The sequence below is a fragment of the Anolis carolinensis genome, chromosome 2, assembly GCF_035594765.1.
Source record: "Anolis carolinensis isolate JA03-04 chromosome 2, rAnoCar3.1.pri, whole genome shotgun sequence".
Classification (NCBI taxonomy): Eukaryota; Metazoa; Chordata; class Lepidosauria; order Squamata; family Dactyloidae; genus Anolis; species Anolis carolinensis.
In genome coordinates this window covers 132,861,051-132,878,619 of record NC_085842.1, presented here as the reverse complement: position 1 = coordinate 132,878,619, position 17,569 = coordinate 132,861,051, and the positions used below count along the sequence as shown (strand labels likewise).

At 39.8% G+C, this 17,569-nt stretch overlaps 1 protein-coding gene across 7 annotated transcripts in view; it reads left to right on the top strand.

The window, feature by feature from the left end:
• The window catches only part of mycbpap (MYCBP associated protein), a 44,849-nt gene that overhangs the window by 8,667 nt on the left and 18,613 nt on the right, over positions 1-17,569 (top strand). For 4 of the 7 annotated variants that reach the window (XR_010002858.1, XR_010002857.1, XM_062970573.1 and 1 more), the window contains exons 1-13: positions 1,487-1,653; positions 3,552-3,679; positions 6,106-6,268; positions 6,427-6,533; positions 8,631-8,811; positions 9,035-9,150; positions 10,331-10,478; positions 11,893-12,008; positions 12,202-12,311; positions 13,325-13,430; positions 13,813-14,002; positions 14,355-14,542; positions 16,764-16,910. Coding sequence is in view for 5 of the 7 variants with exons in the window: in XM_062970573.1 (XP_062826643.1) it covers positions 1,599-1,653; positions 3,552-3,679; positions 6,106-6,268; positions 6,427-6,533; positions 8,631-8,811; positions 9,035-9,150; positions 10,331-10,478; positions 11,893-12,008; positions 12,202-12,311; positions 13,325-13,430; positions 13,813-14,002; positions 14,355-14,542; positions 16,764-16,910 (1,755 nt within the window). In the remaining 2 variants the exon portion in view is untranslated. Of the gene's footprint in view, positions 1-1,485; positions 1,654-3,551; positions 3,680-6,105; positions 6,269-6,426; positions 6,534-8,630; positions 8,812-9,034; positions 9,151-10,330; positions 10,479-11,892; positions 12,009-12,201; positions 12,312-13,324; positions 13,431-13,812; positions 14,003-14,354; positions 14,543-16,763; positions 16,911-17,569 lie in introns of those variants that run through there. The other 3 variants (XM_062970574.1, XM_062970575.1, XM_016991368.2) reach the window with 2 other exon arrangements.

Genomic DNA, 17,569 nt, shown 5'->3' with positions numbered 1-17,569 from the left:
ACACATAAGGAGCCTCCGGTGGCACAGTGTGTTAAAGCGCTGAGCTGCTAAACTTGCAGACCGAAAGGTCCCAGGTTCAAATCTCGGGAGCAGAGTGAGCGCCCGCTGTTAGCTCCAGCTTCTGCCAACCTAGCAGTTCGAAAACATGCCAATATGAGTAGATCAATAGGTACTGCTCCGGCAGGAAGGTAACGGCGCTCCATGCAGTCATGCCGGCCACATGACCTTGGAGGTGTCTATGGACAACGCCAGCTCTTCGGCTTAGAAATGGAGATGAGCACCAACCCCCAGAGTCAGACACGACTGGACTTAACGTCAGGGGAAACCTTTACCTATACACACACGATCACATATGCAGGGCCCATATGTGCCATACAGTAGAGTCTCACTTATCCAACGTTCTGGATTATCCAACACATTTTTGTAGTCAATGTTTTCAATACATTGTGATATTTTGGTGCTAAATTCGTAAATACAGTAATTACTACATAGCATTACTGAGTATTGAACTACTTTTTCTGTCAAATTTGTTGTTTAACATGATGTTTTGGTGCTTCATTTGTAAAATCATAATCTAACTTGATGTTTCATCGGCTTTTCCTTAACCCCTCCTTACTGTCCAACATATTCTCTTATCCAACATTCTGCCGGCCTGTTTATGTTGGATAAGTGAGACTGTGTGTGTGTGTATGTATGTGTATGTATATATATATATATATATATATATATATATACAGTAGAGTCTCGCTTATCCAAGCCTCACTTATCCAAGCCTCTGGATAATCCAAGCCATTTTTGTAGTCAATGTTTTCAATATATCGTGATATTTTGCTGCTAAATTCGTACATACAGTAATTACAACATAACATTACTGCGTATTGAACTGCTTTTTCTGTCAAATTTGTTGTATAACATGATGTTTTGGTGCTTAATTTGTAAAATCATAACCTAATTTGATGTTTAATAGGCTTTTCCTTAATCCCTCCTTATTATCCAAGATATTTGCTTATCCAAGCTTCTGCCGGCCCGTTTAGCTTGGATAAGTGAGACTCTACTGTATATATATATATATATACACACACACACACATATATGTGTGTGCAATATATATATATATATATACATATATATATATTGCACACACGTATGTACTTTATTCACCTCTACCTTCTACCTTTTATTTTTCATGATTGGTTTGGGGAGGAGGCGCCAAAAATACTGCTTGAAAATGACCTAGGGCCGGCCCTGCTCGCCCTGTAGGTATATACCCTACCTATCCCGAGCTCCACTCCCTCAAAGGCGAGCAGGCATCGCAGCCCAAAGCCACGTGTGTCTGCGCCTGGGAAGCTTTTGCTCAGGCATCGGGGGAGGCGGCCTTTCTTATTCCCTAAGCGGCGGTGGGCGGAGCTGTCTCCTCCCTCCATCCGCTTGATTGGTGGGTGGGAGAAAGCCGCCGCGTCGCCCTGGAGACGAGGACGCTCCTTTGGCTTGCGAGTTGGGTTTTGTCCGGAGGCAGCGACTGCCGCGCGACCCGAAGGAGGCGGGGCTTTTCTGCTTGGAGACTTTGCTGCTTACAAAGCTGACCCTCGCGCTTCGGGATGATGAGTAATAAACCGGGGAAGAAGGATTCGCGCAACAGCAAAACGCCCCCCGGTAGGACGCTCTTGGAGACCCCTGGCAGGAGGGAGGCACCCCCCAAACGTGGGATAGGCTGCATCCACACTGGAGAATTAATGCAGTTTGGCACCTCTTTAACTGCAATGGCTCAGGGCCATGGAATGAAGGGAGATATAGTTTGGGGAGGCACACACACTCTTTAGCAGAGAAGGCTAACGACTTTGCATAACCACAACTCCCAGGACTCCATAGCATTGAGCCATGGGAGTAGTGTCAAACTGCATTAACTCTACAGTGCAGATGCACCCCATGTCCTATCTAAAGATGACACAATTCCTCTCCTCAGTCTCGTTGACTGAGAATCATTGATGCAGACTGGGACCCTATCTACACTGCCATATAATTCAATTTGAAACTGCATCATTTGGCAGTGTAGCTGGGGCCTGGGAGGAGATAGGCGTTTGTGATTCAAATGGATATTTGTCCAGTACTGCATTTCCTACCTGTATTATAAGGCATCTCATGGGAATAAGGAAGTGTGTGACCCAAACACTCCTCTTGAGTTGCACATAGTACTTGCATGGCAGGGCTACATTTAGACTGAGGCCTGGGTGCCAAATATTAAAAGCTCCTGAGGGGACCACCTGTTTGAATATAATATTTGTGCATCTCAAAACATATCTAGTTGGCTTAATCAGGGGGTGCTGTGGTTTTTAACTTTCAATATGTTTTGATGGTTATTAACTGAATTGTTTAGTGCTATTTGTGTCTAATTCTGTTCTTATGTTTGTATATTTTAAATTTTACACTAATGCTTTTATGTGAAGCTGCTTTAAGCCCCCTTTTGGGGAGATAAGGTAAGGTAAAAGTTTCCCTTGACGTTAAGTCCCGTCGTGACCGACTCTGGGGGTTGGTGCTCATCTCCATTTCTAAGCCGAAGAGCTGGCATTGTCCATAGACACCTCCAAGGTCATGTGGCTGGCATGACTGCATGGAGTGCCGTTACCTTCCCACCAGAGCAGTACCTATTGATCTACTCACATTGGCATGTTTTTGAACTGCTAGGTTGGAAGGAGCTGGGGCTAATAGCGGGCGCTCATTCCGCTCCTGGGATTTGAACCTGGGACCTTTCAGTCCGCAAGTTCAGCAGCTCAGTGCTTTAACACACTGTACCACCAGGGGCTCCCTTGGGGAGATAAAGCAGGGTATAAATAAATATTATCATCATAAGAAGTTTTGAGAATGCTATGAGTCTTTCACAGTATGGCTCCAGACTACTTGTTTCATATATCTTTGCTTATGACAGTTTTTAAAGCCTCATTCCCATTGAAAGCCAACTGTAGAGTTGGAAGGGACCCTAGGCTCATTTAGTCCAATCCCCAGAAACCTGAGAAAACCCACAGAAGGCTTGTTTTAAAACCCACAATGAAGGAGAACCCATCACCTTCTCAAACAGTCAGTTCCACGTTTGCTCTATCACCAAACAGATCTTAGTCATTATTTCTCTTCTTATGAACTGACTCCATGGGTTGGGTCTTTTCCCTGGAACAAGAACAGACAAGCTCAAAGCATTTTTCATCTGAATGTCCTTCAGATATTTAAAGGGGTCTATTGAAACACCCTTTAGGATTCTCTTAGCCAAGTATGCCCAGCTTCCTAAATGGTTCCTCATAGGGTTTCTGTATCTTTCTCATCTTGGCTTCTCTCCTCCAAACACCATCCAGGCCATTTCATTTCATTGAAAGGGAATGAAATAATCCACCTCCTGGAATGGCATAGCTTTAGAATCTATTGGGGGAACAAGGTTAGATAGATCCATGATTTGGCCAAGACACACAATTTGACCCCCTCAAGCTTCCTCCCAGGGAGCATAGGATTGTTCTATTCATGGTTTTGAAATTAGTTTATAAAAAAAGGAAATGTTTGTGTTTCAGAAAAGAAAAGGATAAAGACCCTTGAGGTGCCTACCTGCCCGGTGCAAGAGGAGCCAGAGCCTGTGAGCTGTGTCCTGCAAGGAGATGAAATCCAAGCGTTAGCCATAAAATTAGAAGACTTAGCGAAGGTAGGCATTAGACTTTGGTACTCTCAGATTTTCTGACCATATGTGTCCGGACATAAAAACTATGGATGCTGTCATTTTTCACCTCAGGACATTCATAAGTTGCTTTATCTTCAAAAAAGTAAATAAATAATTGAATGAATAAATATACCAGATCTACACAATATATCTCTCCCCCCCCCCTAAAAAAAATGACTGGGATTCTGGAGTCCTTGCTTCACTATGGAAACTCAGTGGGTGAACCTCACAGCAAGGCAAAGGCAAACTCACTCTGAACAATCTAATAAAGAAAAACAATGATAGGTTTATCTTAGGGTCTCCATAAGTTGGAAATGAGTTGAATTCACACAGCCCTCACAGATGCTCTGTTGTTTCCCAGAGCTACACCTCTCTGATCATAAGACACCACACACCAACTGAATATATCAGCAAGCAGTTTATTGAAGAATATATATAAAAACCAAGTTGTAATGAAGTGTGAATTTTTTAGTTTACAGATGTCATGTTTAATTGTGTTTTAAAAGGGTCAATATTTCAGTTATGGCATCTCTGCACTCATGAGTTGGTTGCCATGGAGAAGTGGGCGGAGCCAACTGCCGTTTTGGTGGAGAAGTGCAGGTTTGAAAAAGAAGCAGTTGATCTGTGCCCTGATGAGGTACAGTGAAGACTGACCCTAAGTTGAAGGGATCAGGGAGGCTCAAATGCTTATTTTTGAGTCAGTTTAAAATAAGTTTGGTGACTTATTTTAAGGTAGTCTGTCTCCTGATAAGGAACAGATAATCTGTGATTGTAATTCACAGGGTGACTGCAGTTTAGAGCAGTAGATAAAGAAGTGCCATTTTAAGGAATTTGAAACACCTCATTCTAGCTTTGCAACTGTTAACTAAAGTGCCTCTAAAGAGAAAGTTATTGTAACCATTAAGCTCTGTGCCTGAATAAACGTGTTATTGTTCTTTCAAACATCTCAGCTTCTGTCACATATATATATTACCATCAAAAGCAAACAAGAAGAAGGAAGAAAAACAAAATTTAAAAGGTCTCCTCTCTAAGTAGCTAGTGGCTATATTTTCCCATAGTGGTGGCAAGCGTTAATAATCCCCTTAACATCTGGTGGCCACATTATAAACATCTTTACATTTGGTGGCAGTGTTTAAATAAAACCATTTTTACACTGGTGGCAGCAGTTATATAATAATATAATAATAATAATATATATAATATTTAATTAAATTAAAAAACAACATCTCCGCACAAGCAATAAAAAGAATTGAAAGGTAAAGTCTCAAAAGGTTTCTTCAAAGTATCAGCAATAGTCCACCACTTCCAAGGCACAGGACTAAATCACAAAGTACAAGATTGTAAAATCCAAAAATACAAGGCAGAGTAACTCCCAAAAGAGTAGGCATGAACTTGGTAAACTGGAACCAGGAAAGCATATACTTGGATTCCAAGAGCAAAACTTGGCATGACAGGAACCATGAATCAAAATCCATATAGGAAACTTAGATCATGAACAGGCATGACTGACTTGAAGCATCAACGTTGACCCCAGTGAAGTAACAGGCTTTCCCCTTTGCCTTAATAAACCTCCTCCCCTGAGACAAAGACATTTTGTTTCACTTTGTCAGCAGATAATTTATCTGCTCTTTTTTTTCGACGATGAACTGACCAACAAAGAAACTGGAAATTCTCCCTATTTACAAGAGTGTCGCCTCCTATCTGCCAGCTCATTACCCTCTGCAGCTGTATCTGAAGAATCTCCCTTAAAAAAGAGGCCACTTTCAGGAATTTGGCCTTGAGGCTCCGGTCTCTGTTCTGTAGAAGCCTCTGGCTCTAAGGCAAGTCTGTCAAGACCATCATCCTCATTGCAATCAGACATAGGCCCAGAATTAGACACAGACCCAGGCCCAAAAACCTCATTGACATCAGGCACTAACACAGGTAACACAGGGTGAACTATAACATATCTTAGTTTGACATATTTGAGGGTTCTATGAAAATTTCCATATTCCAGATTAGAACATCTGGTGATAAATGCTTTGATCATTACTCGGTCAGTTTCTTGAATGCTGAATATAACTGAATGTTTTACTTACCTATCAACATATTCATGAAGGGGAATATAAGTACTGAGTTGTTTGACAGTTTGAAGAAGTTCATTAGTTCCTGTTATTATTAGGACAATGAGAAGAGCCATTTTATATATAATTTCATTGATAAGTTGTCTTTATAGCAGTTAACAACAATATTCATTTTGGATTGTTTCATCAATGAGTTTTCATGATAAAAATTATTGATAACAGTATAAAGGTGAAAGTGTCTCATTTATAAGGCCACCATAAATTTCAGCCAACTTGTGGTGTCAAACTAAAATGTGTCAGGCTAAGGCCTGATCAGTTAACAACAGCAGCAACATTCTGTTTTGATAGCTTCGTACAGCACATCTTCCTCAAGAGGAGAAAGAGAAATCTCATGTAACGAAGAAGTTCCTTGTTCGCAAATCCAGGCCTCAGGAGATTAAGAAGAAAGCACAATTCCTGGTTGCTTATCCAACTCTCGCAGATGAATCCAAGAAAACACTGCATTATTCTGGTAAAGTTGCCTCCAGCTGGTTATGTTAGCTAGTGTGGTTTCATTATTCTACGATTTTCTGTGCCAAAGCTCTCATCTTTCTAAATAGGAATCCTGTTTCAAGTTTCTTGAAGTTTTGCTTTAATAAATGTGTTCTATAATTTCCTGTATTTTTCCAGGTATAGAAGGACCAGTAATTGACAGCTATGGACATATCCTCCCACACACAATCTTAGGAACTCTCCAGGAATTCAAAGAAGAAGCTTTAAGAAGAGGACACTCCCAGGTTGCGTTTACCTGCTGTGTGACATATTGTTTTCTAATGAAGCTAGTAGAAAAAATAATGCCATTAGTGGAATATATGACTTTGCAACAAGATTATTTCTGTTATAGTGTTATGTTATAATGATAGTATTACGAAAATAAAAAGAGTCACATGTATTGTTATCTATAGGTGATATCTACACTGGCATTTCTCTGTGTCTCGTCATTTTTGGACAGCCAATGTAGCATAGTGATAAATCTCCTCAGAACAAATTCTACCTAGAAAACACTTTACGATCAGCATAAGGCAAAAATTACATGAAGTCACATAATAACAAGAATGCCCTTTTCACATTACCCCAATTCTGGCACTGTGGGTGTATTAATTGAATAAATAAGGAGAGGAGAGTCCACAAGCCCTTTTTTTCTCTTGTTCACTATGTACACATGGAGGATGGCTTTGTGAACTTGGAGGGCTAGCAGGTTCCTTCTCTCATCAGATCTCTTAATGCTGAAATAGAGAAGCCCCTGCTATGTTTTGTTTTATGCTGTTGTCTTTTGATGTTAGTCTCTCCGTGTTAGTTACCATAGAAGATATCTTCTGTTTATAGCGTGAACATAAATATGATCCTCTACTTTTAACTTTATTCTTTAAAAACATTTTTCTGACTTTAAAACAAGAAATGCCAGGCAAAAGTATTTTCTTCCTTTCATTTGCAAAGAAGTGTATCTCATTCATTGTGTGGGTTGAGGGGATATGGAAAGCTCCATCTCCACTGCTTTTAATGCAGATTCAAACTGCGTTATATGGTCAGGATAGACTTGTATAATGCAGTTCAATAGTCTACACTGACCACATAATGTAGCTTCAAGCTGCATTATATGGCAGTGCAGATGGGGTTGAAGTGGAAGAGATATCTTGTATCGTTCCATTCTGTTGTCGTACACCTCCTCTCAGGCAGGCCAAAATAAAGGAAAGGAGACAGTAAGTGTTTTGTTTGAATTCTGCAAGGGATACCATGGAACCATAAAAATTGGATTTGGAAGGAACAAAATGGATGTTGTGGCTTTTGATTAAAATCCCAGATGGTCTCTTAGTGCCTGCTACCATCAGCTAGGAGGTTGCAAGGGAATTTGAGATCCCTTGAAACAACATGGTTCATTCTGGTGCAACTTGAGAAGTCCCAGATGCTGTGAACCTGTGCCAAATAAGACAGTGCTGTCCCTCTATTCTTCTCAGCCTTGTGCCCCTTAGATCTTTTGGAGCCAACATAGTCAGTAGAAAGGGATTGTTGGCATGTTAGACCTAAATGTCTGGAGAGTATGTGGTTGGGTAGAACTTCTAAAGCCCATCCCAATGACAGAGATATCCCTATTTCATTTCTGAGAGGTCTAATACTAGTGCAGAAAGAAGACACCACAACATATAGTTATAGTAGTAGTACAGTAGAGTCTCGCTTATCCAACGTTTTGTATTATCCAACGCAGTCTGCCTTTTAGTAGTCAATGTTTTTGTAGTCAATGTTTTCAATACGTTGAGATATTTTTGCGCTAAATTCATAAATACAGTAATTACTACATAACGTTACCGAGTATTGAACTGCTTTTTCTGTCAAGTTGTTGTAAAACATGATGTTTTGGTGCTTAATTTGTAAAATTATAACGTAATTTGAGGTTATATAGGCTTTTCCTTAATGCCTCCTTATTATCCAACATTTTCACTTATCCAACGTTCTGCCGGCCCTTTTATGTTGGATAAGCGAGACTCTACTGTAATAGAATTAGCAGCAGCAATAGCAGCAGTAATAATCCTACTACTAATAATAATAATAATGTTATTTATTTATAGGTAAAGCTGTATTATATGAGAGAGAGAATATCATTTAGGTTGTTCTGTTTATTCAAAGGGTAGCACAAATCCTTACTGTTGGAAGAATAGGAGACAATACTTCTTGGTAGCGAATTGGTTGCATTGATTGCAAAGCTGGGATACATCAGATAACATAAATTATTAACATAATAGATAGTGATGCATGTCTCACCTATTTTTTAATATATTTATTTCTTCTCCTTTCTTGCCCATTCCAAAAAGAAACATTAAAGCCATGAACTTTTTCAGGTAGCAAGTCTAGTTCCTGATGACTCCCAGCTTACATGTGGAGTCTCTGTTTTGGGGAAGTATAGAGAGAAACATGAAGAAGAAAAGAAAACTGAGCAGAGACCTTCATCACAGAACATGGCCCTTCAGAACTGGTACCGCAATATGGCACTCAGGAGGAAGCAGCAGAAAAAGCTGTCAGGTGAATGAAATGTGGACAAGTGAGTGCACCGCATCAAGAGTGGATATGCCACAAGAGGTTGGACCAAACATAACATGTTGTAACAAGCAGACTTCAGGCTATATAAACTTTAAGCTATTAAGAGAATATTTTCAGCCTTGTACATATTGGAGATCATTCCTGATCTATAGTACTAGACAGTGCATTAGTCTGAAATGACTTTGGTTGTTTTGCTTATTTTTAGAATATCTTCAGAAATCAGAAAGCAACTTAGTGATGAACTTTTCAGAGAATTACAGGAAAGTTCAAGAACAGCGTACGCTGATCGACCGCAGTATTCCTGCTCTGTTCTCTGGGAAGGTGAAAGTTCCTCAGCTCCTCAATTTCCTTAGGCCTATTTTTCACAAGAACTGATAAATTCTATACTCATGCAATTAAGACTGTGACACAGGGACTTTTATCATACAGAAAAAAAATGCCATTTCAGAAATAAAAACCTGGAATATTTTATCTAAACTGAAAGAATAGTAGTCATTGCACCATGATGTCATTGAAAATCGTAACATTAAAATAATGAAAGCAGATTGGTTTTTGATAGAGTTAAGGAACGGTACTCTCATTGGACTGTGGATAAGTCAACCCAGTGTTTTTGGGAGGTTGATTTTTTTGACTAAAATTTCTAGACTTAAACATGAGTATGTAGGACATACATCCAGTGGTAGGCTAATTCTTTGTTAAAACTCATTTCAACTTAAGAGTAAAACCAAAATCTTTAGTCATATATTTACATGTCTTTTGAGCTTTTACACTATAAAACATTCCAAAGAAGCCTAGGACTTACTAAGCAGTGCAGTAAGCTGAAAAAACATATCCATCCGCATTCAGTGGTAGTCCCTAGCCACAGATATTCATAACATAATCTGTTTAATAGTAATATTTTTGCTGTTAAAACGCTGAGCTGGTGAACTTGCTGACTAAAAGGTCAGCGGTTCGAATATGGGGAATGGGGTGAGCTCCCGCTGTTAGCCCCAGCTTCTGACAACCTAGCAGTTTGAAAACATGGAGATGAGCACTACCCCCTAGAGTCGAACTTGACTAGACTTAATGTCAGGGGAAAACCTTTACCTTTACCTTACCTATCCCCTTGAATGAAGAAACCATCAAATGAGAAGTTTAATTTTTACCACTGGACTTTCTATCCATGTGGAACCCAGTTCGAAGAGGATTGTACAGTAGGAGAAAAGCAAGATATAAATCAAATCAATAAGCATTTTTGTTTAAATCACTATCTTCAGAACAGGAAAGCTGGCAGTTGTGAAGGCATGCTGCTGCTCAGTTGTTTAGATATGAAACTAGATTGGGTAGGATGCTAATTAAAGCAGAGAGGATCCATTCTTAATTGAATTGTTCTGCCAAATCTTGAGTTGTTTCTCTCATGCCATGTTTTCTTTTAATTTCTTGGATCACTACCACCCCCATTCAGCTTTATTTTACGTGCTCAGTTGTACTTCTCCCACAATTTTGTTTTCTTTGCTATTAGGGCTATAGCGGACAGGAATTCTGGACTGAGCCTGTATGCTTTGGCGATGAGGTCAGTGGCCTGGCGGTAACTCTGGGTCAAACTGAACGAGGCTTCCCGGAAGAAGTCACACATGTTGGGAAACCTCACAGAATCTGGATGGAAATGGGTGAGGAATCACAAGCTTGAATGATGCACTCTGTGACTGGGATACACTGAAGGTGGATCTTCTGAAGAGAAATCTCTTCCTCTTAATTCAGCTTTCATCTGGAGAAGCGTGTGTGAGCTGAATGTACTTTGACAATTGCAAGGCATCATAGTGCAGTGTTGCTCATTCTTAGGTTTGAATGATAACTAGTACAATGATGAGAATGAAAAGATAAAAAAATGCTTCAAACTAACTTAATGTATTTAAGTCTGATTTTTTTCCAATACCAAACCAAGTTAAGAGCTATTAAGCAAGTGTATGTATTGGACCACAAAACAGAGGAAAATGATCAAGGAGAAACATTACTCATCCATAAGAGTATGGGCCCAAAGCAAAAACCTACATTCACTTCCCCAAAAAACCTTTTGCACTCGAATGTCAAGTCAAAGATAATTATCATCCACACATTCCTCAAGAGCAACAGTAGTGTGGCAAGATATTTATTTTTGTCTAAATAAAGCATACCCTGCATACTCTTTAAATATGAGAGGTATGCTGTAGGGGAACACACAGCAAAGCCTAGCAGGGTCAACAATGAATCTCGACTGATGCTGAAGGGAAAATCAGTTGTGTCCTGCCTCAGTAAGTGAATCTTGATTGCAGAAGAACTATTCTAGAATTTTACATAGGTACAGGTGCATCAATTTCTTTCCTCCATTTTTGGTAATCTCAGCTTCTTCAGATAAAGCCTTAGGTGGAAGGGGGAGAAACTCTGAGGAACAAGAACAACCCAAAACACTTCTTGGGAGTGTCAGCTTCTGTTAAGATCAGCTGAGGTAACTTAGAAACTTGCCAGACATAAGTTTGCAACATCACTTCCACAAGGACATTTTTTATCAGGAAACCTCAAAGCACAGCAAATAGAGTTGCAAAAGTACAGTTACAAGATGTGTGTACACATATACGTAGGTCACATTGAACATTCCTTTTGAAGTGTAGGAGATTTTATCAACCTTGATTTTGCCCAGGTTCTTTTTTCCCCAGTGTCCCAAATTTAGTGCAAGTTGCATTCTTTTTATTTTAAGTTTGCATACAAGATCATATATTTTCATATTTATTTTTTAAAATGTGCGTTTTGCTCAATATTCACATTTTGCTGTGAATTTTTGAAATGAACACATTTTCCCAGGGATTGTTTTTAATTAATAAACATTTTGTGTGTGTGTATACTTTTTTCCAGAAATATACATTTTTGTGCCCATTTTTTAAAATACACATTTTTGTGTACATTTTTGTGTGTGTGAACTGATAATTGATTTTGGAAATGTATAGATTTCTAGGACATACTGCTTTCCAGTTTGTGTCTAGGTTTGGGAAGTGTAAATGTGATAAATTTGCATTCAAAACTGAACTGACACATCCTCAATTTTCACAGGTACCAGACCTCCAAAATACCAAGTTTTCCATTATACTTGGGAGAAGAGTCTCTTTTTAAAGCATCGGCGAAATGAGTTAAAGGAAGTCTTAGAAAAACTGGATTTTTATAACCCGGTATGATGATACCCTTTTCAAGGCATATACTCTTTATAGGAAACAGGCATAGCTTTGGTATAGTTTCCATATTGCTTTAAAATTGGCTGTAAAATAAATTCTGCTAAACATTTCTTGTTTTTTCTTGTTAAATGCAGAATAAAAATATGAATCAAAACCAGCACTTTCTTATTTTCTTCCTTCTTTTGTCAAGGACATAGATGGCCTGGAGGTCATAGGCAGAAATCGACCTTTCACTAGCGTATCTGCAAAGAGCTTTTCAATCTCTGAAGATAAAGAATTTCTTGATGAAAAAAAAATCCCGTAAGTAAGAAATAGGAACATGGATGGGAAAAAACAAGATTTCACCTGAACATTAGGAGGAACTTCCTGACAGTCAGAGCTGTTTAGCAGTGGAACTCTCTGCCTAGGAGTGTGGTGGAAGCTCCTTCCTTGGAAACTTTTAAACAGATGCTGAATGGCCATCTGTCAGGGGTGCTTTGATTGTGTTTTTCCTGTACAGCAGGAGGTTGAACTGGATGGCCCATGTGGTCTCTCCCAACTATTATTCTATGAGTCTACTAAAGATGTAGGGGTGCTCAACTCCTGTTTCAATTTCTGGGTGAAAAGCTGTAATAATTGTAAGTTAATGAGTGCTAACTAGTTGCATAAACTCTTCCCCTCACCCCCAGTTATTATATGTGACAATCCCTTTCTCATTTTCATATGTCCTCCTCCCTACAAAAGCAAGTAAAGTATCTGGTGATGGATTGCCCAGTGGTGTGGATGCCAGAGTAACAACTGGAAGGGGCTCCTTACTTTTAATGACTGTGCAGCATGTGTTCTTCGTCATGCAACCAGGGAACAAGCGATCCCTACTGAAGTTCCCTCTTCTGCACACTCATTAAAGATACATTAATCCTCTCCAGTTTTCACTCTGGCAGCTGTACTGAGGAGGTGGCATTCAAGGGAGCATGTCTGGGGCAGGGGAAGAGTTGAGCAGCATTCCTTTCCCCCTTCTCCATAAATGCCCTCTTTCCTATATTCCCCATTCTCTCATCTTTGCCTTTCAAAAATGGAACAACAGACATCTTGCCCTTAGTGAATACTTCATCCTTTTTTTTTGTTTCACCGTATCTGAGCCACATGCTTATCTAGCTCCTAGTTGAGCAAGGAAGGCAAAATAGTCTGTAGCTGAAGAGAGAGTCTGTAAAAGGGAATTAATTTGTAATACTATGTGAAACAGATCTGGATTATGGGGGCAGAGAGATATTTTTGGTTTGTATGTTTTTGAAATTTTTGTGTTGTTGTTGTTGTTGTTTTGCTTTGGTTGATAGGGACCTCTTAGAAGAATATCCAGATATCTTTTCAGAACCAGTATTGGGTCCTTCGCTGAAATTTTGTGGACAGCCAGCTCGCTGGATCAACACTACAGTGCCGAAGGTAAACTGTTTTTTTTTTTAATGTACTCTTAAGTTCTGGGTGAATCCCACCTGGGGAGAGTGTGGATGAGCTCCCTCTATCAGCTCCAGCTCCATGCGGGGACATGAGAGAAGCCTCCCACAAGGATGGTAAAACATCAAAACATCCGGGCGTCCCCTGGGCAACGTCCTTGCAGACAGCCAATTCTCTCACTCCAGAAGCAACTCCGGTTGCTCCTGACACGAAAAAAAAAAAAGTTCTGGGTCTTTCCTTAGCAAAAGAAATTTAATGAAATAAGGAAAAAATTGATTTCTGTGCCCCTGGGTTCGGGTCGGAACATATGTGCCAAGCTAAAAATTCAGCATTGCAGGTGCCTTTGTATCCTTTTCTTTCATTCCAATAGGGAGAGGTTGGCATTGCTGCCCGGGTCACCTTTGAAATTCTGGTAGGAGAAAAGGCTGAATCTCTTCTCACAGTGACCAATGATGGCACTGCAGCCATCTGGTATGATTGGCGAAGGCTGCCTCCTCCATTTTCCTTCCAGGAGAAAAAGAGGGAAAGGGTACAGAATTTTTACTTTAACACCAGGTCAGGTATGTGATGTATTTGTTTGTTTGTTTTGGGATCTTAGGTTATGGTTTGTTTATAACTAACATAGGTCTGGCAGGCCTGTAGTTTGTCCAGGCTTGCTCTACACATTTCCAAGTTGGGAGCTATGACCATAGTACAAGCCCTTGCATGAAGCATATAGTGACAAGTTGTGGTTTTGCCACATAAATGTTTAATCCTTGCCCAAGCCCTAATAACCTTCTTATTTATCAACAGATAGAAAATGAAGCTTAAACTAAAATAATACATGCATAAAAATTCAAAATGGAGGAGTCATTCTACCAGGGAAAACTACCAGAAATTTTCTTGCAAATATGTTCCTTCTTTTCTCCTAAGGGGTTATTCTGCCTGGAGAAACCAAGCGGTTTTCCTTCATTTTCAAGTCCATGAACACAGGCATCTTCCATGAGTCCTGGGAGTTTAGTACTCGTCCCACGTTACTAGGAGGGGCTGTGTTGCAAGTGACTTTATGGGGAGTTGCCCTGTATGAAGATATATCCTTTGGAATCAGGGAAGAGTTGCAGGTAATCAAATACCATGTTTCCCCGAAAATAAGACAGTGTCTTATATTAATTTTTGCTCCCAAAGATGTGCTAGGTCTTATTTTCAGGGGATGTCTTAGTTTTCCATGAAGATTCCATTTATTGTTGAACAAAAAAAATGAACATTTATTATATACTTTACAGTAGTTGTCATCACAAACCAGCATAACCAGACAAACTGTGAATCCTATCAAGAATTTCTGGTTACTACAATTATTTCCATGTACAACACACTATGATACGTACATTTACCGATCCTGCATACTCTGGTGTTCTGTTCGGCGGGCATGCTTACAAACAAAAACTTTTCTAGGTCTTACTTTCAGGGGAGGCCTTATATTTAGCAATTCAGCAAAACCTCTACTAGGTCTTATTTTCTGGGGATGTCTTATTTTAGGGGAAACAGGGTAGCTGGGGCAGAAACTGAACTTTGTGCTTTAAACAATTATTTCCATGTACAACACACTATGATACGTACATTTACTGATCCTGCATGCTCTGGTGTTCTGTTCGGCGGGCATGCTTACAAACAAAAACTTTTCTAGGTCTTACTTTCAGGGGAGGCCTTATATTTAGCAATTCAGCAAAACCTCTACTAGGTCTTATTTTCTGGGGATGTCTTATTTTAGGGGAAACAGGGTAGCTGGGGCAGAAACTGAACTTTGTGCTTTAAACAAGGCGGGGAGAGGAATGAGATCTAGGTGGTTGGTGTTGCAAGCGGAGTGGGCTTACAGCTGCAAAAGCAGATACACACAAATACCTTTTCTGCCATGGTCAGGTGGACAAATGGATGCAGAAGTATGGATCTCACTGAGTTACGTCACCCATAAAGCCTTCTCAAGCTATCTGATATGTGGGACTAGTGGAGTTTTTCCTAATGTGCTAGCGACTGGGACAATATTTGTGCCCTGTGGCTATAACTGTTTCTTTATTTCTGGAAACATATCATGCACCAGCAGCCTATAGCTCACAGAACAGCAGCAGTCCATAAACCACCACTTTGATCTGGTGAAGTGACTAGAGCGGCCATTTAAGACTAGGGAATTTAAATATCTATTTCATCATGGAGCCCACAACACATGTTCAGCCTGCTGTGCATCATGGGGAGTTTATGAAGATAAGTAGTAGCTGAGGGAGGAAGGCATCCATGTATGTTCTTTGTATTTATTGGACACACAGATTTAAAATGTTCCTAATACATTGTTAGGTATTACTTATGTAACATTCCTGAATGGTCAAAGAGGCATGAATAAGCAGTCTTCAAATTGTTCCTTGTTATATCTCATGAGGAACACAAATATGGTGGTTGAATTCAAAAAGCAGGTGATTTTTTTTTTTAACCAGGGATTCGTCAATGGGTTGACAAAGCCAGGTACTAAGAAGATTCACTCATTCTCATTCTCTCTCACTCACTCAGATGATGGTCCCACCACCTATGTATTCTGGTTTTCAATAGGATTGGTTTTGGGAGGACACACAAAAACCTCTTTCTCAAGAATGTTATTCTCCAAGGCAAACCTTGGCAGTTAGCACATTTCAGGATATGTGGCATAAAGTTAGGAATATCTCAGAAAACTAATGATGAAATGAAACTGCTCTAGCATTTTGAGTGGTTTCATTTCACAGAAGAAATCCATATTTCTCTATTTCAAAGATTCACATGAAATAGAATGTGGCATTTGTTTTGATAGAAGGAAATTGTAAATAACATATTTGAAGCTATGGTATATTCAACCAAACTGGAAATTCAGGTATGTGACATATCATTATTTGTTCATAAATGTCACACATGCTTGCCTTTTCAGATACATATAGTGGCCCCAAATATTTCCCACTAGTTACAAAATTGCCCCTGCCCTTGAATGTATAAACAAAAAGCAAAGACAAGAGAAAGGAGTACAGAGATTTTGACTATGCTAGAACCAAGTAGGGCACTGTGAATTTATATCCAGGTTGAGGGTGAGGGCCATCTTTCCCTTTTTGTGGTGTTCTTTCTTGAGTAGAGAGGTGTGGATTCAGTCTCCCAGTGGACCCCATTTCTTCTGCTCATCATGGAAGCCATAGTTCCCTGCCCCCTTCTTGCTTTTGCATTGCCAGAGCCACATGATTTACGTATCTTGCTGGAAAGGCTAATGTACTAAGAATGTGCACTAGTTGATATTTACAAACGAATGAAGATTCTGTGCCTTTTTTGAACTCTTAGAAAACATTGGAAGAGCGTGAAGCTGCTGTCATTGTGGAAGAGAACCTCAAGGATCTGCTTGATCAAATTCGTACCCCAGAGCGAGCACGGTCTCCTCTTGATGCCTACGTCACGGAGGAAGAGTTATTCCTAAGAAAAAATCCAGAGGTAACTTGTGCCACCTGTGAAGAAGGTCGACTCTGAAAGTGATCAAAACAAAAGGAGAAAATAATGAAAGCAAACAAAGCAAGTGACCATCCATCGGCACATGGGACATGGTCTCCTGATTTGTTTTGACTTTTCACACATGCTCAGCAGTTCTCTCCTTTGGGCATGCTGTCAGAAGCCAAGCCTGAGGTTATTGGGATGGTCCCACTTAACTGTCTCCCCTGAGCATTCAGGATGCCGAACACTCAACACCTGGGCACTCCCTCCTTCTGTTTGACATCAGAGGTAGCATGTCCTACTGCATTTTCTGTAATTTGTATCCCAAGCCCAACTCTTCTGGTTTTTAAGCATTTCAGCCTCAAAAAAATAACAACTAACGTTGTGAAAAGACTAAAAATGCAATTGGATAATACTGTAAATTTGTCCTGAAAAATCAAATCAGATCCTATGCTGTTCATTAACAGTTATGAGGAATAGAAGCCATGATCACATGCAGTTACTTCTTTAGAGCAGGGGTTCTCAAATTTTTTCAGCTGCGGAGCACTTTCTGAAGCAAAAGTTTCTCATGGAGCCCCAAGAAATGTTTATATATAGTATTATATATTGTATTACTATGTCAGACATGGGCAAATTTTTGAAGAACAATTTTAACCAACACA